Here is a 24,419-nt window from a genome sequence, read left to right on the forward strand (position 1 = left end):
GACTCAAGAAATTCAAGCAATTGAGGCAATCGGGAACCATGAATAACTATCCGCATATTATCAATGACTATTGCATCGTTGAATGGTTGCATTTGCATTGCGGTTGGGGTCCACTCGCGACTCCACGTGTGGCTGACTCATCCCAGGCCGATCGATGAGGACTATAGAGAGGGATGATATTGTTATACTCTGGGATATTCTAGGATATTCTGACTGGGTATTGCTGCAAGAGAAAAATAGAAAAAACACAGAACAATAAAATACCAGTAAACAAGCTTGGGTGAATGCGGTTCCAAGGACCATCCGAGCTTCTCGCCTACAGTGCCCTGTGTCCACTCTTGCGTGCGAATCCTCCGCAATGGCCTCATCAGCAATCCGCTCATTGTTATTTTTATACACAACCTGGAACTGTCTGATCCACAGCAGAGCTGACCGAAGCACTTTAATTTCTTTTTGTTTTCTTTTTCGCGTGGATGGCGTGCGACACGCAGATGTTCTCGAAGCCTTTTTCCATGCAGCCTTACTGGCTATAGATCTGGTTACTCTATACCTAGGTAGCGGATTTCCGTCTGCCACTTCTTGGCCTTCCCCTTCCGTTATAGTGCTCAGACCTTGCCGCTCTTTGCTCACTGAGTAGAACTGAGCACGCCTCTGAGCATCGTGATCTGATCAATGATCCTTACATAAGCAACCTCATGTGGTCACTGAGCATCACATGATGCTCAGCTGAGCGCCCTGATTCGCTCACTGACCAGAACCTGATCTGGGGTGAGCAACCTCTTGGAGCTGCCTCAATAAAATGCAACACGCTAGTGACTCTCACGTGCCGTCCGCTCTCCCAAAATTGCCCCAAATTGCCCCGTCAAAAAGCGTTGGCATCATCAAAGTGATCTTGCACCCTTGTAAACTTGCGGCAATTAATAGCGCCGCAATGGAGCCTGCTACGTGATGGACCAATCAATACTATATTTCAGGCTACATGCTCCTGGGAATACTTTGTTTGGCCCCACGATCTCCTAAACAAGCTTTAGAATACTACCAGTGCCATGGCAGTCGGATTGGCTACTTGGAGATCTACAATCTTTGATCTGGGGCTCAGCTTGGAGGAGGAAAGGAAATTGGTGAACCGATTGCCCACGATACGACGGCAAAGAACCACTTCTCTCGCCAAGGAGCGCAGCATTCAGACGGCTTCTATGAACAATCGTGGACTCTTGTGCTGTGCAAGATCATGAAAACGATATTGGATCACCAGATTCTGTAATGTCCCAAGCGATGCTCCTGGGAGCTGGTCAAGCTGTCCTAAATGCCACCGGACCCACGACGTTTCCAGATGCATGTAAGCTATCTTGCTCAGGCCCACACTCGGTGGCCAACACTCTCCCATGTTCCCAGGAACTCCAGCCATATCCCGCCCCTGAGATAAGTGGTGGCTCTACAAATAAGATATATATTTGAGCCCTCCCTCTAGAAGCAAAAATGTCTTCAACAGTCTCTCTGCTCAGCCATATATCGAAGGACAGTGACCGTCCATATGTACTGCAATGAGTCCAGCCCTAGTCATTTTTACTTTTTATGAGTACTAGCTAATTCTGCTCTCGGCCTTTCGCTTACAATGACCGAATTAACAAGTATCAACGCTCCCACTGTGCAAGCCGCGAAAGCTGCGTAGTACACCGTTCTCTCCCTTCTAAAAGACATCAAATCTACCAAGTGTGCAAGTGATGCTTTAAAAGGGCTTCTTCATCGACTGTCTTCGGTCGAAAAGGGGTTAGACAGTTTCGCATCAGATTTCGATTAGTCTGGTTCGCGGAAGCTCAGTCTTAAAGTCCAGCATCATCTTCGGATGACAATTTGGTGCAACCAAGATGCCTAAGATTCCAGAGCATATTCAATGAGCGAATCAGCTATTCCACCAACAACACCTTACACGAATCGGACTCGGATAGATTTAGTGTTTTCGGGGACATCGAATTGCGGCTATTAAGCGAACGGTTACAAGTGTTAGAAAGAACCATATATACGGTGATAGAGATCTTAGCTCTGTATATAAAGTTCAACCCCCTTATTCTTGGGTTAACCTACTCACTAGGCCTCTACACTAGACTTACAGTTTTCTCTACCTCGACTACTACTATCTGTGATATATAGTAGGACTCGATATTGGCCAAAGAGAATAATTTACTATCCGTAGCCATCCACGCGAACAAAAGGTAATATATCTATCACGACAGACAAAGGGCACTCAACTACATCGTTTATAAAATAGAGGATTATGATATAGCAATATAGCACCCACGAAAAGCTTTTTATAGACTATTATCTGAGATATGCCGACTACGGAATAGGCATAATACGAATACCAAGAATAAAGACTAGCTTCCTATCCGAGCACTAGCTTCCTATCCGAGCTATCGATACTAGTCCGGATAAAATTCGACTTTCCCAACATAACGGCATTATTCTACGAATAGAAACCTAAAAGTGATGCTCGGAGGACGCGATGATTTCTACCCTTGATTTCTTTATTATTCTTCCCTATCTTGCTTCAGAGAAAGCTGACCGAATACAATAATTTCCATACAGATTACGCGTGGCAATTATTCAGTGTAGCGACATTCTTTATACGATATCCTATTATGCTAAAGCAGCCAAGTGGACTCTCGAGGATAACCTTCAAGCTTGAACGTGTCCTATTTTTGTGCAGGACTTGTTGCAGCCAATAGCTTTTGTCGAGGTTACTTTCCCCCGACAGCAAGGTTCATACTCCCTATATCCACCTCGACTCTTCTTATCATTATAGTTTCAGTAATACTTGAATAGGAGCATGCGTCTAAGCCCATTCAAGGATAGGTCATCGTAGAAGGAAGTTAGTCCGGCATAGAGTGAGGATTCAGCTGATTGACCACTTCGTCTCACGATCTCATTCTCGAATAGTGGTGTTGTGGTGTTATCTGATACGTAAGGTAATACGTAAGGTAATTACTGTCCCAGGGTACAGGTATTTGTCTGCACAGCCACAATATATTACGACAAGCCACAGTTTGCGGAAATTAAACCCACTGACCGTAAGTTCAAAACATGTATATATTTATTATAAACAATATCCTGTATATTTATTTGCTCGATTTGCATCACCGATGGCGTATAACTTGCTGGAAACATGTGCAATAGCTATGGAATACCTGAATCCTCAGATCCAGTCCGTTCGTCGTGGCGAGAACGCCGGGGAGAGAATGAACTGCAAACATTATTTGACTAAGTGACTACAATAACTTGGCATGCTCGGTTGATTTGATGGTCGAAAGAGGACTCTCGGCGAGACGAGACTAATGGCTCCCGCAGTTTGTTGACGTTGTATGTACCGATGAACGCGACAAGCGCGTGTAAGAGGGAGTGACTCATGGAGAACGGTATCTTGAGGGAGAGGGATGAATTGAGAGTGGCCAAGGTACAGCGAAGAAGCCTTGTCACTATAATTAAACGATTATAATTTCGCATTTGGCCAAGCCATTCTCCACGTCATGTGCAAGAACCAATTATGTCCATATGAGGCCAATGATATTCTGCCTGATGACATGACGACTAGGGGAGGCTGATGAACGGAGGATCAGTCAAATGTAAGAGAACTGGCATCAAAAAAAAGTTGAGTCGTTCAAAAATGATTAGACCGTTAAAAGCATGGAGTTCTTGATGATCATTGCCCTCCGAAACGCGGTGCTCACACGTTCCGCATCCGGGCGGCAGGCTCAAGATTACTCGCATATACCAAACCATAGAGATGCTTTCAAAGGAAAGCTTTAGCACATACGACCATCGGGTGTGGAGAACAGGGCTTCCCTCAGTCGTACTTAAGCCGCCTATTGTGCAAGGCCAATTCTCAAAGCGCCCTAAAGACTACTGCCGTCCTAAAACAGCGATGCAGTAGGTTCTAGGGTGAGTGTGGGTGATATAGGTGAGAAGTTCGAGGACCGGGGTGATGGAGGTAAGAACGGGGTGAGAATTGTCAACCCCAAGGGTGAGAGGAGATGATTCCCCCCTCCACTTAGGAAAATAAATTTACACACCAGGGCGCCTTAACCGCTTCATCAATGCTCTACCGATTGAAGATCCCAAAAGCTCTTGAAGAGCGCATTGCACGTGCCGCGTCACATGGATTCACACAGGACCGGAGTACCAGGAAGAGCAGGAACATAGGGACAATACCATTTCCCACCGTGCACTTACACCAGCGACACTTCAAAATATGAACAAGCGGCTTTGAACTGGGCTCCGTCAGGGTATAGTCAGCGGAAATATCGACCATGCTCTCTAACAATGACAAGATGGAGAGTCTCCCGCAACGAAGCAACAGACGCAAATTTCTCTAAAGATGACCCTGATCCCACGCCCCAGCAACTCAAACTCATCGCGGAATTCGTCATTACGTCGTACAAAACATTTCCATCCCAACAGACTGCGTTTCACAAGTTTACCAGTTTCATATCGAAATGGGAGCGCAAAACTTCTAGGTCTCTCCCGGAGGAAATCAAACACCATGTCCTTAATGTAAAACCAGGCGGCTTTTTCTGGTGGATGGATGCTGACGTATCTATAGTTGTGTTCAGCCATGCGGACCTGCACCCTAGCAATATTCTTATTGATCGCGGGCGCCGGTCTGGAATTGTGGACTGAAAATGCGCCGGCTTCTATCCTGAGTACTGGGAGTTTACAAAGCTTATGTATGGTGCAGAACGATTTCTGGAAATTCAACACATCATTCGTGATGCATTCAAGGAGGATAACTACGAGGGAGAGCTAGAGGCCGAGATACTACTCTGGAATGACACGCCACTGGGTATATAAGATCATAACTGTTGAGGAATCTGCGTCGTCCTACCGCTGATAACTCCTGCAAAGCACTGCCATGACTGTACGTCCGAATAATACACAGGAGGACGAATTGACACTGTTCTTGTCTCGGATAAAGTAGTTCCAGTGAAGCGATATATAGTACTCTTCTATTTAGGGTTTATTCCAACCTCTAATCTCGAATTCAGCTGATTCGGGCTGCCTACTAGGCGTATCCCCTGGCATCTATATTCTCCTCTATATCCTTCCTAGTAAAGCTATAGTTTAGAGAGTCGATCTTTTAATAGTTCCCTCTACTATCAATAATCTCTTTATCCACTGTTTTGCGGTTAGTGTTATGTTATAGAAAGGAGGTAAGGAAGCTAGATGCTATGACATGAACAGCATCATCAAACCTTCACCTGGATGTACCTACATTTGTCGCGGTTCGTGATACTCCCGATACGTTTATTTGATTTTCTAGGACATCATGGAATCTCTTGAGAGCATCATTACCACGCTAAGCATGAACTGTCTAGCTGCAATTTCCAAAGCATATCAAGGGAAAACGGATAGTACTTCAGCATAGTCGAGATATCAGGTCTGATCTCATGATGAGGGTCCCGGCTGGTTTACGCCAGCGATATCGCATTCACTGAAACCACTCGCACATGTGACGGTTGAGATGGTTCACAAGGTTGTATGCAAATGGCTGTGACTTTTATTCGACTTTTTCAAGTCGTGTTCAATCGTAATCCACCGCCTGGATACCTCTGCCCTTTCCTGGGCCATGGACTCTCGCATCTCTTCAAGTCCCTGCGAAATGCGACCCATTACAATCATGCATTTTTGATGCCTGCCTAGCGAGTCGTTGATCTCTCTGAGTACCCCGCTCAATGGATATCCTGCTAGACCCCATAGCCCTGATCGAGATTAGCTTGTGAACAATAAGATCGCATAAAAATTGCCTGCACGTTCCACGCACCCGCTGTGGGCTTGAGAAAAACCCCACCCATTGCTTTCCCGATCCCCTTGAGGAGCCCCTTAGCGCCTTCACGCTTAAGACCATCACGCGGATGTGTTCCTAGGCCCGTGATACCGAAGTAGAGTCCGTCTCTGAGCTCCTGTGCATATGTCAGAATATTTGGTCCCAGACTGGCGCTGGTATGGCTGTTACTACCTCTCCTGCCGCCCTGAAACCGTTTCGAAGGCTGACCACCTGGGGGATGTCGGTTACTGTCGGGTCGTGATATAATTTGGGAGCGTTGTGGAAACCTCGGGCCATGCTCAGTGACAAATCGGTTGGTAACCATATGACTACCTTCAATAACTTCTTCGACATTTTACATCCGTGTGACGCAGCTTCGTGTAAAATGGCGAATTTAGGTGGTTGTGGGGGCGTCATCGAGCTGCTCATTGTCTTGGCCTTTTCGAGCTGGAGATTCCTTTTGCGCTCCATGCTCCGGATTCGATCGATGTCGTTGACAGGGTTTTCACGGTCCGTATCAGCAGTATCTTCCTGTGTACTCTCCTCTTCTCGGATTTCTCTATTTTCTTGCTCATCATTCTCAATCTGCAATTGCTGGCCCTCATTTTCAATCTGTACTTCCTCGCTTAATCGATCCAGTGAAGAAATTGCTGCCCGACATGCTGCGTGGCGATCAAAATGTTCGCGGGGCTGGCGTAATGCGCGAGCAGCAGAACCAAGATCACGCACAATATTTCCTGGCGTATCTGCAAGCCCAGTCATGAAGCTCGCAATGGCTCCAAAGAGCACCTGGGCACCGGCAGTAAGTGGGTCGGTAGGGTCCAGGAATGTATCGTATTCCATTGGACGATGACCGGAGGCAAATCAGCCAGAAACTCTCACAATTTTGTGACTCATGTTGGAGATGACTTACAGCACGAGCTTGTCTGGACTGATCTTCCCTGATTTCACCAGAACCGTTGCTGCAAAGGCACTCAAGTTGATTTCCGTATGTTTGAGATGCCAAGCCGCCGGCTGATTCGGGACTATAGAGCATCTGAGTGACTGGGGATCGAGATGCCGATAAAAGCTATTCACCCCATAGCGCACGCCGGACTCTTTCTGCATTTTCCTCGCGATCGTCTGTGCTCTCTCTAGGGCGCTTCTCTCTAGCGCTTTGTGTATTGCGTCGGAGAGATTCTGCACGTTCAAATGTTTGTGTGGTATCGGTGCTGGTCCAGCTCCAGCCCGCGCAACGATATTTCCCCAAAATTGCTGGTCTCCAAAAAAAGGGATAATTATCGTCGGTCGACCTAGCGCGAGGCCTGCCGCTGTGGTGCCAGCACCACCATGGTGGATCACACATGAAACCTGCCGAAATAGCCAATCGTGAGGGCAGTTTCCAATCATGAGAATATTTTCCGGTACTTCGTCTGCCCCCAGATTTCCCCAGCCTTTTGAGACAAGCGCCCGCTGTCCGGATTTTTGGACAGCTTCAAATATAATCTTCGTCAGTTTTACAGGAGTGTCAACTACGATCGATCCAAATCCGATATATATTGGTTTTGGTCCTGCGTTGAGAAATGTGGCTATTTCCTTTGGTGGTGTGTAGCTGCTCTCTGATAGGAGAAAGGAAAAGCCGCATATATCGATGTCATCAGCCCAATCAGGGGGCTTAGGTAGTAATGAAGGAGACCTGTTTCACATATTAGAATAGTTTTGCCGACCAGGAATATATTCCTAACCAGAGATATGTATGCGGCACATGTAGTCGGTGTAGCATGCTTGGGGCGGTCATGGTACCCAGAGGTTGGAGTGCCAAAGTATCTTTGCGAAGCGTGTTTAGAATATCTCCTAACCCTTCCCATACCAGTATATCCACAATATTATAGGACATAACATTTGCGATAGTCGGCTTGCAGTTCTGGGAGTGGACATTCGCTAATGGGTGGGGAAATGACTGGGTTGGTGACCAGGGCATCCTATTATTCATTAGCTGTTCAGTATGCGAAAGGCAACTAGAGATTAGCATATAAGAGGGAGCAGCTCACGTGAATATAATATGGAGAGGGATGCCTAGTCGTTGTGCGCAATGAATATGGGCTAGGCTGGGGGGGTTGGCTATAATAGCATCTGCCACAAAGGGACGTTGTCGATAATCCAAAGTCTTACTCCATAGATCTTCCTTAATCTGGTGAAGGTGTGTCCCGTCACCCTTTTCAAAGCAAGACCTCCAACATCCATTGAAGATTTCCTTCATCTCACGCCGACGCTTCTGGATGTCACCGCTGCGTATTGCCTTAAACCCCGGTAAAAGGCCCGGATTTTTCACCATGAAAGCCATCAGCTCCGCTGGGTCTCCGCCGATATTGAAAAACTCTAGACTGCTATCGAGAACGAATTGCCGAAAAGCTAAATGTGTGGCCAATCTGACTCGGTGACCGTGTGCTTTCAGTTCTCTTCCTAGTGCAACAAATGGTTGAATGTCGCCTCGAGAGCCAATCACTTGGATGACGAGGTTTAAGTGCAGTGGAAAATTCTCGTCCCTTGAGAAGAGCTGCTCTGCGACGGTCCGTTCGGCCTCCCGGTCAGAATGTATATCGGGGCGTTGGATGTGGTTCCAGAGCTTCGCGAGGTGCGGTTTTTGCTGATCGATATGGATGTCTACCCGGCCATCACCTATGACAAGACGGATCCATGTTAGGGCAAGGGGTGTGAATATCGCCGGATTATCATTCACCTAGAATACGAGCGCCAGTATTCAACCCATCCTGGAAAATTCGCACTTCATTGTGGTCATCTGGTGATCGCTTAGTATCTTCACCCGATGACCTTCCTGCGGTAGTCGGCGCTACAGCGGCCATGATCGACAGAGGTATGACACGTGGGATGGCTAGAAAAAAAAAAGGTGAGATTGATGATCAGCGAAAGCGATGGTCAAGGTGGGCGAAACTCGCGTGAAGTCGAACACGGGCGAGCTCTTCTCGCATCTCGCACTCTCGCCTTCTCATAACCCCGAACATGATCTTTGCTCACGCGACCCGTCTCTAATAATCTGACACACCCTGATCTGTGTTTTGGTTGTGGTGAATGACGTCAGTGGACTCACTCGGCCCGGGGTAGGTGAAGCTTTAGCTCTATGCGAAAGGCTGGGAGGGTCTAGATCAACACAACCGCATCATCCGCCTTGGTCAGCCTTGGTTGTTAAGCTAAAGATTTGTCATCTAATACTTGGTCTGTGCCAATCAAAGAAGCGGGTTGTTTCTTTAAGCCAAAGGACGCTCGGTGGTTAGAGATAAATGCTCTCCAGCGGTGACATTATGGGACCGAGTGCTCCCTTAGGTATGGACTGAGCGTGGACTGAGTGTTCAGTAGATGCCTCTAAGCAATCTCTAAGTAATCAGTGAGCCTGACTCTGAGCGCCCCCATAAAAGCGGCCGCAGCTCAGATAGGAAAGCCCCACCCGTCAGAGGAAATCCACTACATAGAGGTACCGAGGTAGTGTAATTTACCCTGGCAGTTTTGGGTGGAGATATAGCCATTTTAACAACATTCTTGGTATTATTGGTGTCTCTACTATTCGCCACCTGTAATCGATCCGTGCAAAAGTGGTTGAGCCTTGAGCCGCTTGGGGCGACGCCCAACCCGTGTTCTATTCCCCGGTGAAACTACCACTGCTCCTTATAAAAAGAAAATAGTAAATGAGACCTTTGGTGAAGATGTCGATATGTCCGTTCTCTCCAATCATGACTCTTACATATCAATTAAATCCCCCCTATTATCCAGCTCAGCCGTCTAGATCAATTTATGAAGTCGGTTTGAGCACGGTCGGTTGAATCCTGCCCGCACCCTGGACCTTGGTCGGGCTGAGACCAACATCATTAATGTGATAGGTGCCATCACTGTTGGTAAACATCACATCGCGCTTGCTGACAAAAGGACTGTTATCATAGTAGAGAGAGGTGCGCATTGCCGCATAAGTTTCCTTCGGTAATCGGGAACGCACCGCCATTGACTGAAAAAAAAAGGATGCAATCGTCTCTCGTAGATTGGTCTATGAATATATATATAATAATGCAATAATGCCTGCTGGGTGGACAAACATACTGTTCGTCGGTTCACACTCATCCGTGTCCGAGTTATACTTGCTCAATCCATCCGGTCGGGTATCTCCCGTGCATCGCAGCACGTCGTTGAAACTGATGTTGCAGGTCCCGTCGTCGTTCTTCAGCTCGAGGGATGCAGCGTCGGGGACGTCCGGTGTCGGCGGTGCAGTTTGTTGAGCTGCTGCACTGGTAGTTGACGCGGCCGACGCCACTGCGAGAGAGCGCTCACTGCGAGTATGGTCTTGAGCTGCATAATGGAATGGGATGGGATCAAGGAAAGGTGATTATATCTTCGTTCAGGGGCATGTCTCTTTTCCGCTTCAAATCTCGCCGTCCCTGCTGATCTCTTTGTCCGATGCCGAACTTATGCACTGGAACTACACTGAATCATGTCTCCATCCCCGACCCGATCTTATCACCGAGCCGACCACCCATGGGGGGCTATCCCGTGCCTTGAAAGTAGTGTAAATAGCGAACAAAAGTTCGTTATCTTGCTTTATAAATCTTTGGGGGTTTGCTTTCGAGGTGAATTGAGTGGCATAGAACATATTGATGACGGTGCACCCTTTCTCAGTTCGGGCGGTAATATACGATTCTAGTAAACGGCAAAGCTACAAATGTCAGATACTGTCAGGTGAGTAGATTGATCTTGACTTGAAACCGTGGTATTGGTTTGGAGTATGGAACAGGGTAGTATATAAAAAAAATGCATAAACAATGGAGACATCTCCGTAAACTCCGTACAGAAAACGAGAAGATTTTTTTCTTTGCCAAAACAAAGCCAGACAACACAACTACATGCCTTCGTCTTCTCCCTCCAGCAACGCAGCATAGTCGTCTGCCGACGCAAACGTCGGCAGGTGCTTGAGCTTGCGGCGCTTCTGTCGCTCCGACGGGACCTGAGCCGGGGCCTGGGGTTCTAGATCCACACCACCCAGCTCCATATCCGACGGCAGGTCTTCGTCGCTGTCGAGGAAGGCCTCGTCGTCCGACACGTCCATGTCAAAGTCGTCCTCGTCCTCGGCGTCCTTCTCGGCGGGCGCCGACTTCTTCGCAGCCTTCTTGGGGGCAGGCGGCGAGGCGACATCGTCCAGATCGCTGGCCTCAGCCATATCTTCGTCGGAGGGCTCGTCGGACTCGTCGTTGAAGATGACACCTTCATCCTCGCCTTCTCCGTCCTCGCCCTCGCCATCTTCCTCATCGTCAAACGCAGACTCCAGATCGTCCAGGTCCAGGTCATCGTCACTGTCCTCGTCGGCCTCCAGCTCCGGTCGCGAGTCCACCAGGGCCTTCCAGATCTCCGATTCGTCGTCGCTAAGACCCTCGTTGCCCTCCTCGTCGCGCTCGACCGGGTCCTCGGTTTCCTTGCCCTTCTTGCTGCGCGCCTTGTCCTTGTCCTTGTTGACGCGGTTAAAGTATTCGTGGAAGAAGACATCTTCGGCCGCCACCTCGTCGGCCTTCTTCTTCCAGAATGCATCCGAGTTGAGCGGAAGCGACTTCGGCGCAGACTTGCCGGCTTCCACGAGTCGGTCGCTAGTATCTCCCCCGGCGAGGGGCTGCATAATCGAGGCGCCGCGTGACGCGACACTTGTCTTCGGAGTGCGGTATACGAAGCGATCCAAGAAGTGCGTCAGGGTATGCAGAGTCAAGTCGGGCTTGCCGCTCATGGTCTGGTGCTCCAGGAGATTCGCGGCATTGACAGACACGGAGGGGTGGAAGTGTGATGTGTAAGGAAGCTAGACGGGGTTAACTACTGCACTCAGATAACAATTGAACCAAAGAAGAAACCCACCAATTCCCACAGACACGTCTTGTCAGCGTTGCTATGCTCGGGGTCTCGCTTGCGAGGATCATATCTGCTGGTCGTCTTGGAGGACTGGGGCTCGGGAGCCGGAATAGGCTCTGGTTGCTCAACATCCTCGTCGGGGACATCTCGGAACAATTCCTCATCATCACTCTCATTATCTTCTGGCTGATCAAACAACGAATGGAGACTAGGGTAGGTCTTCTCCAGTTCGCGAATCAAATAAAAGACGCCGCAAATGAAGGACGGCTGGTGCAGTCCAAGCACCTGGACAATCCGTTTCACAAATGCTTTCACACGTCGGACGTTAAGATCGTTCTTGAGTGCCTTGAACAGGAGGTTGAGATAGAGCGACTGCTTGGATGAAGTGGCCACCCGAGGGTCCAACAAGGACTCGTACAGCGTTCGGTAGAAGCGATCTCCACCGACCTGGTGAGACGCGGTGAGTTGTTGGATCAGCATAAGAGCCTGAATGCTGGTGTTGAAGTTGGACGAGTGCGTAATGCGGAACAAAGTATCGATATGTTTCGACAATCTATAAAAATCAGCATAGCACATGGAATCGCAGCAGGGTAAACGTACCGCTCCGAGTCCGAATCGGTGAATGGATATGCGCGGTTGACGCCAGTCAAAACACCCGAGACCAGCTTCTCGCGCATCTCGTCGTCCTGAGCTTCTCCCTTGGCAGCCTGGTCCTTGCCATGCTGGCCCTTGTGACCGTGTTTCCCTTGGAATTTACCTTTGGGTGCGGACTTGGCTGGCCTGTTGGGTTTCAACAACGAAACAAAAATCGAGAAATAGATATCCAGTAGCTGAGTCGCCACCTTCTCTTCCTTCAGACTAAGAACCGTCTGGTTCAGAGTGATGATGGCATAGTACTTGGCATGCTGGCTCTGGCCGGGCCGGAACAGGATCTCCTCAACAGCCTTGATGACGGTTGGCTTCATCAATGGGTGCGCTTGCTCGAGCTGCAACAGCAAGTACGACGCCCGCGAGGCAATCTTCTTGCTTGGGTCTCCGAGCTTGTTGACCAACAGCCGCAGCAGGTTTGCTTCCTGTTCCGGCTTGTCCTTGAGAAGCTCGTATACATAGCTGACCGCTCGTGATCGCGAGAACTCAATCTCATCGCTGCACCAAACTTCCAAAATCTTGAGGACCTCGAAGTATTGGTCTTTGACTATGTTTTCAAAGGCCCACATCATGAGATGACTTTTTTGCAAGCCACCGGGAAGCGGGTCTCGCTCAGTCCACCGCCCGCCAGCGCCTTGGAATGCAGCCACAAGGGAAGGCTGGTTGGCAAAGGCTTTCAATCGTCGATCGCCGGGCAGCAGGGTACCCTGAGCGAACATGTCCTTCAGAGAGCGCAACACCTCGACTGCCTGCGCACGACTGCGCTTGCGTCCGAGTCCAATGAGAGTATCCAAAGCTTTCGTGTTGTGCAAGGGGGACTCTTGGACGGCAAGCGTCATGGCAGAGATCTTGTCGCTCAGTGTTCCGGAGGACATGATAGTCGAATAGAACCTATGGGACGATGAGGCCGACGACTTCTGGGCTTCTGCATACATATCGTTTTCCTCTTGTAGCAAGGAATTGGCCAGCTCGTGAACACGGTCAACCAAATGACGGGGAAGGGCGTTCATCTGCTTCGCGCCGGAGACCGGCGGGAGAGGCGTGGCATACCAGTCGGATCGTGGAGGGACGGTCTATATTTGCTCAAAATTAGCATCATGATTTGTCCGTAACATCAATTGGTCACTCACGAGCTTCGCATATTCCTTAGGGACCACCAGCTGAGGCTCCTTTGGCTTGGTTGCCGCCTCTTTGGTGTTTTTGGGAGTTTGCTCAATTGGCTCATCATCGGAAGATTCCTGGTACGATTCGCTGCCCGCATCACTCTTTTCGCCATGCTCCTCGTCCTCGTCGTCCTCCTCATCTTCGATATTCTCTTCAGCCTCGTCCTGGTCTTCGGCTTCGGCTTCCTCGTCTGCCAGATCGTCGGGCACAACTTGACCAGCCGCCTCCAGCATCTTGGAGAGCTCCTTTCGAAGATCATCATCACCGCCCTTAGTCTTGGACTTGGACGGGCCACCCTCCACTTCAGACTCTGAGTCAACACCGGCCAGAAGATCAAGATCTTCCTCAGTGCCACCCAAAGCCAGAATCTCCTGGCGGAGTATCTCATCCTGCCCACCCTGCTTGGGCCCTTCCGGCTTGCCCTGCTTGTTCTTCCCGGCCTTCTTCTCTTCCCGGGCAATCACATCCCCATTGCGATCGCGCTTCTTGCCCTGCGCAGATTCCTGATTGCGGCCGGACTTCTTGGGGGTGGTATTCTTTTCCTTCTTCGTGATAGCCTTCTCCTCATTAGGCGCTTTGGGCTTGTTGTTTTTTCCCTTCCCTTTGCCGGAGTTCTGGTCTTTCAGTCGTTGTTCGATTTTCTGTCGGAGGCCCGCAAAGGCGCCATCGTCCAACTGGGGAAGATTGGGAGTGGGCTGAGTGTCGGTAGCTGAAGCACCTCTATCAGCAACAGTCTCGATTGCGCCCGAAGAGCGCTTTCCCTTCCCTTTAAGCATGTCGGGGGATCGAAATGAGGTTTGGGGGAGAGAAATGAAAATTGGACGGAGAAATCTTTTGCGGGCCGCTTATCGGGCCGCTCGGACCAACGCGATAAGAAACATCAGCATCAGAAGGGAGCAGCGTCGGTCGTCTATGAATTTCTTCGCCATTCAATTCATGATTCCTGCCGGCGTCGGGGGATCTTGTGGGCGATGATCTCTGTTCACCGTCTTCTAGAGAAGCGACTGCTATTGGGTGTGCGCGTCCAGCATCGCGGTCTTCATGTACGCGCCTCCAGACAATTGCATCGAGTGGCTCAACCAGGACTGATTAAGGGCAGTATGATGGCCGTAACAGAGTGTCGAATTTTTGGATTCCCACCGGGGGTATTTCCAAGAAGACAGCCAAGGGTGAAACAGGTACGAGTTGTGGGTTGACCTCGATTGCCGGTGGACGCTAACGTGATGACAGAGGACGCGAACGACCTATTAATAAGAGCAGGCTTCCTGCGGCAGGTGAGTCTTGTCCACTTAATCCTGAATGATGATGATTTCTGATTTATAATGGCTTCGGCAGGCCTACTCGGGAGTTTTTCATCTCCTTCCACTCGGATTGCGAGTGCAGGAGAAACTAGAGCGCCTCATTGACAAGCATATGCGCTCACTGGGTAAGCCGCTCTCCTTGAAGTTCTATTGTGGTGTAGCTTTCTGATTCAACACTAGGCGCATCGAAGGTCTCTCTATCATCAATATCGTCGCAGGAGCTTTGGGAACAGTCTGGCCGACTGACAGAGGGCTCAGAGGTAGGTTCAGCCTCTACTTATTCGCTTGGGGTTTTCCACTGAATCAGAAATCAAGCTATTCCGATTCAAAGATCGAAAAGATGCTCGATTACTCCTGGCTCCAACGCATGAAGAGGAAATCACCACTCTTGTAGGGAGCCTCACAACTTCCTACAAGAATCTCCCATTACGAGTATATCAAATAAGTGAGACTCGCCCTGCATTCCCCATATTACAGTCTCTGACATCTCCTTCTCAAAGGCCGCAAGTACAGAGATGAGCCACGGCCAAGGCAGGGTCTTCTACGCGGCCGAGAGTTCGTCATGAAGGACCTGTACACCTTTGACTACAGCACCGGGGAAGCACTCAAGACTTACCAATCTGTCAAACATGCTTATACGCAGTTGTTTGACGAATTAAAGATTCCCTACCTGGTTGCGGCGGCTGATTCAGGGAACATGGGTGGTAGCCTCAGCCATGAATTCCACTTCATCAGTCCCAAGGGCGAGGACCAAGTCGTCAGCTGCTCGCACTGTGGCCATGTGTATAACGAGGAGCTTGCAGATGGAAAGACGCACACCTTCGAAGACTCGTCCGAATCCCATGCCGTATCTGGTTTTCAGATAGAGGACGTGCAAACTGAAGGGGGCCCCACTATCTCGAATGGTATGTGGATGGCTATCTCCCATGATGGCAACACTCTTGTCCGGGGCTGGCACCCCAAATACTCGATGCAGGATGGCTCCGCTGAGCCCGTGAAGCGGCAAATCAACTCACATGCTGTCAAGGCCATCACCACCGCAGCCGGGATCGACCTTGATCTGAGCGTGGAAAGCCCACTCGAGAAGTGGGCGGCGCACGTTCGATCCCGCAACTCCTCCACTCACCGGCCGCGCGTCTTGGACCTGTACGACTCGCAAGTCCGAGTATACCAGCGTCCACCGCTGAGCGATCTCCTCCAAGAAGTCGGCTGCACCGCCGCAGACCTCGAATACTCGATGCTGGACCGGTTCCCGGGCACCCCGAACAAACTCAGTCTGGTTCGGGTCCATGACGGGGACCAATGCTCACAATGTGCGCATGGATCATTGACGAGCCACTCGGCCGTCGAACTCGGGCATACATTTCACCTGGGAACGCGCTACAGCAAGGCGCTGAATGCTTCTGTGACAGTCAACCCTGCCGTTCTCGAGGGATCTTCATCTGGCAAGGAACAGATCGTGCCGATGCAGATGGGTTGCCATGGCATTGGGGTTTCCCGTATGATTTCGGCCGTGGCGAACCGCCTGGTTGATTCCAAGGGTCTTAACTGGCCTCGTGCGATGGCGCCGTACGACGTCGTGGTTGTTCCGGGCAAGGGCCTGGAGTCAGTGGCTGACCAGGTGTACGATCGCCTCACCTCCCGCACCTCCACATCGGTGGATGCCATCCTGGATGACCGGGACAAGGGTATGGGCTGGAAGCTGGGAGATGCCGACCTGATTGGATACCCGGTGATTGTTGTTGTCGGCAATGGGTGGAAGAAACAGCAGACACTGGAGGTACAGTGTCGTCGGCTGGATTCGAAGCAGGATGTGTCCTTGCATGAGCTGCCCGCAGTTGTTGAGTCTCTACTGGCGCAGCTGTGAGTCGAGCAGTGACCTTTTGTTGCAGATAGTTGGCAGGGTGTATTATTAGCGTTGACACAACGACGAATGTACATTGTCTCGTCTCTTCGAACTATTCGTAAGTAGAAATGTATTGGGTCGTGTTCTTAATATTTGGTGCGTGTAGTTAACAATTCCCCCATTCTTGCTCAGAAGAAATATATGAGGAATCCTAATTCCACTATTTCCACGTCCGAGAACAGGATTCACCCTCGGGTGTTTTTAATGAGGTGCGTGGGCATAACAGACTCCTCCGTTATTTGGCAGGTGATTATTATCGCCACTATTGCCACGTCTGAGTACAGCACCAACCCGCGAGTTTTCTCAAGCTCAACTTCCCCCCCACTTCACGGCATATCCATTCCATGCGCCCCTCGACTCCGGAATAAACACACCCCTGACCCAGCGATTCAATCGCACCCACTTCGCGTGGCTTCCTCACATCCTCCATTCCATCCATATTCCACAATGCCCCCTGCAAACAGCTCATCAAGTTCCGGCGGAGCTCCTCCCGGCTCCGGTATGTCTTTTTTTGTATCCCCGCAGGAGTGTTCATTGCTTCGCATCCAAACAAGTACTGATATTGGGACTTTGATGGGCAATAAGTGAGCCTGGCCTTCCTCTCCGCACCGCAACTCCGCGCCCTCCAAACCCGCCTGACCTCCGAACTCGAACACTTGACGTCGTCGCACGCTAAGCTGCGCGCCGCGCAGTCAAAGTTCCGCGACTGTGTGCGCTCGATCAATGACGGTGTGACCGGGTCTGAGAAGAAAGGCACCAAGGGCCGCGACGAGATCCTGGTGCCGTTGACCAGCTCGTTGTATGTCAAGGGGAGATTGACGGATCGGGAGAAGGTGCTGGTGGATGTGGGCACAGGGTTCTATGTTGAAAAGGTATGTTTCAGCATTGCTATTTGTCGGCAGAGGAGAAATCTCTCCAATTCGAGTTGGAAACAACCCATCAGGATATGTCAAACTGACTTGCCTGTGTGCCCGAACCAGACGCCGGCAAAAGCGATCAGTTTCTATGAGGACAAAATCAAGGGTCTGGACTCGAATCTGCAGGAGCTGGAGAAGATCGTGCAGGGCAAGAGTTCGCAGTTGCGCGTGATCGAGGAGGGTGAGTTATCCGACCACCCTGGAGCATTTGACAGCTACTGACGTGTTGAATAGCTCTCCGACAGAAGATGCTTAGCGGTGACGGTGTGCCGTCCCAGGCGGCTGCTGCCGGTGCAGGATAAAATACTCGATGTCCAGTTATATGAAGAACACATTTTACAGTCCACAGGCCAGCGAATGAAAAGCAAAGTCCACGTTCATTTGATATTCCTAAGCAACCGCTAAGCAACTGTAGGTGAGAAGAGGAAAAGAGGTTCGTGGACACCATTTAGCATTGATCACATCACTTCCCCCATTTTTTTTTGTTCATCCCCATTCTTCGCCAGCAATTTCCCATGTCCACTTCCTGCACTTCCATTTAATAATACAAGAAGATGTGAAGCAGGTCGTTGAAAAGTGGAAGGATTCAACTTCGCTACTCCCTACGTGACCCCCCGACCTTCAATACGCAGTACAAAAGAAAGAGAGAAAAGAGAGAATTATAAAAATAGATTAAGCAAAACATTAGAAAAGGGATTGGAAACTAGATAGAAAATAAAGATAGGAATTGAAGAGAATTAATTAATTAATTTAAGAGAGAAAAAAATATCAGTAAAATAATAATAGTAGTAGTAGTGGTGGTGGTGAAATAGTAGTGAAATAGCTATCTATATATTTAATAAAGAATAAAACCTCTTAAATAGGATACAATGTTGTTAATAAGCCATGTCAATCTGATTCTTATTCTCTACTATCCATGAATATCTTTCAAAGCCTCCTGAGCGAAGCGAAGGTTGGCGGCTTGTAATGCTAAATTCAGTCTTCCACCCGAGACAGAGAGAGGCCAGATACAAATTGCCGTACATGTCAAAAAGCTGCATTTCGAGGATCGAGGACATGTCGGTACGGCTGGGGTTGCAAGGCGATCGGACAATTAGAAGAGGGTTCCCAAGTCCATGTCAACCAGAGGCTGGCGAGGCGGCTCGGTGGGAACAGGAATATGGGCCTCCCGAGAAGGACCAAGGAACGCGGCAACGGCCTCAACAACCTCGATGAAGTTCCAGAACCCTACCTTATCCCCCGAGCCAGCCGGCACGGCCGACGGGAAAAAGGATCTCATGAGTCCTGACTATGCCTCACGCTTCCCATCACGAAGGTCGCTCTCCTCCTTCAAGAAGTCCTTCCAGTTAGGGTCCAGCAACGAGACGGCCCAGTAGGTGACTGGTTCAAGAGCCCAGTTCGCAGGTTTGGTCCCGACGCGCTTGTATTCATCGAGGCGGATCAGCTGGATAAAGTACGGGGTTTCCTTGATCCCGAACTCCACCGCGGCCTTTTCCACGAAGCGGACCACGTTGGCCTGCTGGTTGAACCTCACTTTCTTGTGGGAAGACTGGTGATGCTCGTGTCAATCCGCCACGAGTCAATTTTGATGGATTTGGCGAAGGACTCCAACGCCTCGGTGAGAGCGGCTTGCTTCAGAGTGTCGAGTTTCCGAATTTGAACCTGTATCCACGAAAAGATTCTGATTAGTTCTGGTATCGCTTCTTGAGATATGAACAACGTACCCAGGAAGCAGGCGTCCCTGAATCCCCTCGTGCTCGACAACACGCCGGAATTCGTCGATAGGGTACGAGGGTCCGCCATCCGATGGGAACTTGTACCTCTCCAGAACCAAATGTCCGAAATTCACCCGTATCTGCAGATCGCCACGGAGCTGCTGGGTACTGATGAGCGCTTGCCACGTGCGTTCCAACAAGCAAGTGTCAATGCGTTGCTGGGCCCGAGTTATGTCCATGTTCACTTGCTCCTGGCGCTCACGTGGCACCACATCTCCGTCGAAAAAGGCCGTTGCGAACTGCGAGTTATTCAAGTGGATCGCGTTCTCTCGCATGTGGTATAATTCAGGCGGGTTGAGCATGTAGAACTTGACCCGGTCAACTTTGCCCGAGATCTCCCTCCAGATGCGCTCGATATGGCGAGCAATCTGCCAGGTCTCTCCCACGCTGCGAGTGCCACTCATGCCAATTATTTGCGTCTTCGGGTCGCATGGATAGAGGTGAACTTTGTATTGCTCCCGCAGACCGTCCAGCAATTCAAGCTGGTTGCCGAGAGATTCCTTCATCGAAGGAACTTTCGACGGCCACCAGATTCCTCTTGTTTATCACCTTCGGTGTCAGTCCTCACGAACTTGGGTTAAGCGCCAGCTGTGGGTCATGAAATTATTTTACGTACCCAGGCAGTGCCAGGATTTTCTGGCTCCTTCCGGAGATCCTCCAACTTCGCTTGGCGCTGCGCGGCAATGCGAGCAAGGCGCTCGTCAATGGCTCTGATGGGCCGCATTTTTATCCAGTCGCCTCCCACCCTGACTCTGGTACCGACCAGCTTCGAAGTCAGACTGTTCAGGATGGTGATCGAAGCCCATACTTGTCTGGGATTTCCCCAGACCAAAACAATCTGATTTAAAGATCAGCGAGGTGACTTGGGGACGCCGTTTTGCATATCATGTAAAGAGACTTACCTGCTCAAGGTGAAAAGGCGCTGTCACGTAAGCCTCCGTGTGGCGCGAAAGGTCTTTGAAGATATTGGAGTTGGTATCGGGGAGAGATCCTCCGCAGAGTTCTCGCAGGTGAGGGTGGTTGGCGGCGCTGCAGAGACTTAGTATGAAACGAAGATGAGGAAAGAAATACTCACTCTCGCTTGAACGTGTCGATTGAGCAAGGGAGGTTAATGGTAGCTAAACGAAGATCAATTGACGATTCAAGTAAGAGTCACAAGCTGCCTTACCGTCAGGATTCACACCACTGTGCCACTTTGCCTGTGCTGGGGTGTCTTGCAGCTTTTGGCTGGCGCTGCGAGAGGTTCCAACGTGGTGGTTGCCTCGGCGAGTGGGGTAGTTCCTATGTTCACTTGAATCTATCCAGGTTTGTGCCGCAGACCATTCGCGTCCAGGGGCCGTCTGGTCTGATTTGTTGTTTGGCGGGGGATCTCTCTCCGAAGAGTCTGCTATTTCAGTGACAGACTGGATCAAATTGGCTTCTGGAGCTTCCAACGACAATGCAACAAGATGCTCCTCTGTTGGTTCCGGGCCATATCCTGGAACATATCCCTCTGAGATGAGTTAGCCTCTACAAAAAGAAAGAGACGAGAAGATAATAATAATGATTTTCTGCCATTTGATCTTGCCTTTTCCCCTATAATTCTCCCAAATGTACAGCTCTATTAGTAAAATGCCTACTGGATGAGGAGTACGAAGTCAACTTACTCCATGGCTTCGACTGCTTCGACTGCCACTTCGGGTTTTTTGTCTTCGATGACGATGGCGGCGGGAAAGGCGGTTAGTGTGTGCATGATATGATGACGTAGGGAGGTGAAGTTGGTCGAGTGAGAGCAGAAGCTTAGGAAGGTGACCACAACAAGGAAAATTCACTAAGGGACCATACGCCAAACAATGCCAACAACAGGTGACACGATCCCAAGGTTACTTTCTTTCTCTCTCTCTCTCTCTTTAGAAACCCCACTCTAATATATCTATGGTGCCAAGTGGACAGTGAGTGACAGTCAAGCTGTTAGATATTATAGCCCTACTATATCTAGTGGTAAATATCAGGGTAGTTAGCCTAAATAATGGAATGGGTTACTTGAGCACAATCATAATTTCCCGCATCAATTTTAAAAAGTTACATAGTCCTGAATAACTGAGTAAAACTTATTGACTTAGCTATTATTATATTAGGTATGGGAATAGCCCAATTTTGAGCTATTTACATGTTTAAGGGTTAGAGTGATGGCCATAGTCATTTCTATAGAGCCGAATGTCTCAGCACACTGATATGGTGGGATGCTTTCAATCTAATTAGAAGAGCATTTGTTAAGAATTGATCTCAAAAATTAGCCTTAAGTGCGTTTATTTACATGTAAATCAAGGAAGACATTGCTTTGCGATGAAGCCGGGTGTAGTGTAGATAAACGGGTTGTGATTGGTTGCCGGCCACAGGGTGACGCTAGACTCAAACAGGAGTAAAGTGGACAACGCGCGACCGCAACGCGTCCCTTCGGTCTTTTCATCTTGTTCGACAGCCACCATTTCCCAAATATCCTCAGAAGTGCCGTCAACAAGAATTTGGCAATGAGCATTGACGGAGACCAACCAACAGACCCTTTGTCACAGCGCAGAGGCAATGCCCGACAGCGCGCTCAGCAGTGGGTGACCAAGGGCGCGCTGGTCCGCGACGACTCTGACGACGAACTGGGCGACGAAGATCACCCGTGGGATTGGATATACGATGCAGAGGCCGAGACCAAGGACGAAGCTGACGATGGAATCCCCGAGAAAGCCAGCCGCCGTCGCTCTTCGCGCCCTTTGCAGAAAAAACGGACCATTGTGGGCGCACGAATGGGGAGTTTTGAATGCAGACTGGGTCAGGTCATCTTATTGAAGTCACCAGAACCCGGGAAGGACTGGGTGGGGATTATCACGGAATTCGTCGAGGAAGAGGACGAAGAAGACGAAGGGGAGATCATCAAGTCCGCCAACATCATGTGGTTCGCATCTCCGGATGAATTCCTGACTACGAGAAATAAGCGGAGGCCTGATGCACTGCCCAACGAGCAATACCTGACGGCGGATTTTAACGTCAACCCCTTGACTTCAATTGACGGCAAGGCGATGGTCATGTCGAAGGACGCCTTCTACGCAAAGTACCCAAATGGCACACCTCCCAAGAACAAAAACGAATTGGCCGAGTTCAACAAGTGCATTGTTTGCCGCAGGGGGTGTGAATCAGGTGCAAGGCCGATATACTGAGGAGTTCGTGTGGGAACAGGTGTACCAGGAAGATAATATTTTTCATCTCATCAGCATGATCAAGGACGGCCTGAAAGCTGCCAAGAAACGCAAAGTTGAAGATACCGACGTGAGTGAAACTAATTCTTTGAAAGATCAAGAGATACTAATCAGATTCTATTCTACTAGTATGTCGAGACCAAGGGTGAAAGTGTGGCTCCTGCGACGCCGAGAAAGAAGCAGAGGTTGGCCTCGAACGCCACACCTCAATCCCAGCGCAAAAAGGCTTTGACCACACCAACACATAAACGGTATATTACCTTTTGCATAGCCAATAATTGAATCTTGCTCACACATACCCAGCATCGTGGTGAAGAAGCCTCTCGAATTCACGCCGCTTGGTACTCGAGTCCTCTCGCCTTCGCATTTTGCCTCGCCTTATCGCCAGGCGCGAACATTGCTGCATGTCTCGACAGTCCCAGACTCTCTTCCTTGCCGAAAGAACGAGTTCAACACAGTATACAACCATCTCAGCGCGGCAATCATGGAAGGCACTGGCGCATGCATCTACATCTCGGGAACACCGGGTACTGGTAAAACTGCGACAGTGCGTGAAGTTGTCGCACAGCTTAACTCTGCCGTCCTAGCAGAGGAGATGGATGATTTTATCTTCGTCGAGATTAACGGCATGAAAGTCACCGATCCCCATCAATCATACTCTTTGCTGTGGGAAGCCTTAAAAGGCGATCGAGTGTCCCCTTCCCATGCACTCGACCTTCTGGAAAGAGAATTCTCTCACCCCTCGCCTCGCCGGGTCTCCTGTGTGGTACTCATGGATGAATTGGACCAGCTGGTCACGAAGAACCAGTCCGTCATGTACAACTTCTTCAACTGGCCCGCGCTCCGCCACTCGCGTCTCATCGTCTTAGCCGTCGCCAACACTATGGACCTTCCCGAACGAACCCTCAGCAACAAGATCTCTAGTCGTCTCGGTCTCACCCGTATCACTTTCCCAGGATACCGACACACGGATCTCATGGAGATCATCAGCACCCGCCTGGCCAATGTGCCCGGGAATATCGTCGACGCAGATGCCGTCCAATTCGCCAGCCGCAAAGTCGCCGCTGTCAGCGGCGATGCACGACGCGCCCTGGATATCTGCCGGCGCGCCGTCGAAATAGCAGAGCAAGCTGCCGACGAGGCTGCGGCTGGAGACTCAACAGCCAAAGACGACGTCGAGTCTTTGCCCCCAACACCTACCAAAACGCCTGCTCGACGCAACAAAGCACTCACAGACAAAGCAAACGGCGTATCCCCTGCTCCGAAACCTGTCCCGGGCAAAGGCGCGCCCGGCCGCGTGACAATCGCCACTATCAAGCAAGCCATCCAGGAAGCGACCTCTACTCCGCTCCAGCAATCTCTCCGCTGCCTCCCACTTTCAGGGAAACTGTTCCTCGCCGCACTGTTGGCGCGTGTCCACCGCACCGGGATCACCGAGTCAACCTTTGGCGATGTCTTGGACGAGGCGCGTCGCATTGCCGATGCTGCTGTGGCTGTGGCCGGGGCTGCCGGGGTAGGAGTCAAGGATTTCCTGCTTGGAGGAGGCCCCGGGGCCCGCGTGCGAGCACTGGGCTTCGCGGCGATGGAACTCATGAACTCGGGCGTCTTGGCTCTAGAGCAGGGCACCGGGTCCAAAACCGTGCTGGGCGGCTCTACGATTCCCTCGCGCGGTGACCGGAGCAGCAAGGTTCGGCTCCGCGTTGCTGCGGAAGATGTCAAGGTTGCGTTCCGCGAGGATATCGAGGCTAAAGGCTTTGGGCTGGGACTTGAGCAATGAGGCCAAGTGTCATCG

At 50.2% G+C, this 24,419-nt stretch overlaps 9 protein-coding genes across 9 annotated transcripts; 4 read left to right on the forward strand and 5 right to left on the reverse strand.

Moving 5' to 3' along the window:
- Nucleotides 1-4,317: 4,317 nt before the first annotated feature.
- On the forward strand, nt 4,318-4,674 carry NUU61_006678 (uncharacterized protein; the record flags this gene model as incomplete). Its single annotated transcript, XM_056657205.1, has 1 exon — nt 4,318-4,674. The coding sequence occupies one exon, from the start codon at nt 4,318-4,320 to the stop codon at nt 4,672-4,674; it is 357 nt and encodes a 118-aa protein (XP_056510005.1).
- Nucleotides 4,675-5,520: 846 nt separating this feature from the next.
- Nucleotides 5,521-6,661, reverse strand: NUU61_006679 (CAZyme family GT1; the record flags this gene model as incomplete). The annotated part of the gene is made up of 3 exons (XM_056657206.1): nt 5,521-5,753; nt 5,816-5,954; nt 6,011-6,661. The coding sequence occupies 3 exons, from the start codon at nt 6,659-6,661 to the stop codon at nt 5,521-5,523; spliced, it is 1,023 nt and encodes a 340-aa protein (XP_056510006.1).
- Nucleotides 6,662-6,727: 66 nt separating this feature from the next.
- Nucleotides 6,728-8,661, reverse strand: NUU61_006680 (glycosyltransferase; the record flags this gene model as incomplete). Its single annotated transcript, XM_056657207.1, has 4 exons — nt 6,728-7,493; nt 7,543-7,779; nt 7,849-8,537; nt 8,584-8,661. The coding sequence occupies 4 exons, from the start codon at nt 8,659-8,661 to the stop codon at nt 6,728-6,730; spliced, it is 1,770 nt and encodes a 589-aa protein (XP_056510007.1).
- A 941-nt stretch (nt 8,662-9,602) lies between these two features.
- Nucleotides 9,603-9,809, reverse strand: NUU61_006681 (uncharacterized protein; the record flags this gene model as incomplete). The annotated part of the gene is made up of 1 exon (XM_056657208.1): nt 9,603-9,809. One exon carries the CDS (start codon nt 9,807-9,809, stop codon nt 9,603-9,605), a length of 207 nt encoding a protein of 68 aa, XP_056510008.1.
- Nucleotides 9,810-10,697: 888 nt separating this feature from the next.
- Nucleotides 10,698-14,277, reverse strand: NUU61_006682 (RNA-binding ribosome biosynthesis protein MAK21; the record flags this gene model as incomplete). The annotated part of the gene is made up of 4 exons (XM_056657209.1): nt 10,698-11,639; nt 11,696-12,242; nt 12,290-13,410; nt 13,468-14,277. 4 exons carry the CDS (start codon nt 14,275-14,277, stop codon nt 10,698-10,700), a joined length of 3,420 nt encoding a protein of 1,139 aa, XP_056510009.1.
- A 222-nt stretch (nt 14,278-14,499) lies between these two features.
- NUU61_006683 (putative proline--tRNA ligase AIM10) lies at nt 14,500-16,669 on the forward strand (the record flags this gene model as incomplete). Its single annotated transcript, XM_056657210.1, has 7 exons — nt 14,500-14,544; nt 14,601-14,679; nt 14,732-14,775; nt 14,837-14,927; nt 14,983-15,062; nt 15,118-15,247; nt 15,303-16,669. Coding segments are annotated over 7 exons (1,836 nt in total), but the record flags the coding sequence as incomplete, so codon positions are not given.
- A 486-nt stretch (nt 16,670-17,155) lies between these two features.
- On the forward strand, nt 17,156-17,927 carry NUU61_006684 (prefoldin subunit 5; the record flags this gene model as incomplete). The annotated part of the gene is made up of 4 exons (XM_056657211.1): nt 17,156-17,207; nt 17,294-17,580; nt 17,689-17,806; nt 17,860-17,927. 4 exons carry the CDS (start codon nt 17,156-17,158, stop codon nt 17,925-17,927), a joined length of 525 nt encoding a protein of 174 aa, XP_056510011.1.
- Nucleotides 17,928-18,718: 791 nt separating this feature from the next.
- On the reverse strand, nt 18,719-21,132 carry NUU61_006685 (uncharacterized protein; the record flags this gene model as incomplete). Its single annotated transcript, XM_056657212.1, has 8 exons — nt 18,719-18,852; nt 18,925-19,174; nt 19,232-19,900; nt 20,017-20,238; nt 20,303-20,429; nt 20,476-20,518; nt 20,569-20,681; nt 21,047-21,132. The coding sequence occupies 8 exons, from the start codon at nt 21,130-21,132 to the stop codon at nt 18,719-18,721; spliced, it is 1,644 nt and encodes a 547-aa protein (XP_056510012.1).
- A 778-nt stretch (nt 21,133-21,910) lies between these two features.
- Nucleotides 21,911-24,404, forward strand: NUU61_006686 (origin recognition complex subunit 1; the record flags this gene model as incomplete). Its single annotated transcript, XM_056657213.1, has 4 exons — nt 21,911-22,543; nt 22,608-22,697; nt 22,757-22,878; nt 22,931-24,404. 4 exons carry the CDS (start codon nt 21,911-21,913, stop codon nt 24,402-24,404), a joined length of 2,319 nt encoding a protein of 772 aa, XP_056510013.1.
- Nucleotides 24,405-24,419: the final 15 nt, after the last annotated feature.

This window comes from Penicillium alfredii (genome assembly GCF_028826965.1).
Source record: "Penicillium alfredii strain IBT 34128 chromosome Unknown utg000009l_segment0_segment0, whole genome shotgun sequence".
In the NCBI taxonomy this organism is placed as follows: domain Eukaryota; kingdom Fungi; phylum Ascomycota; class Eurotiomycetes; order Eurotiales; family Aspergillaceae; genus Penicillium; species Penicillium alfredii.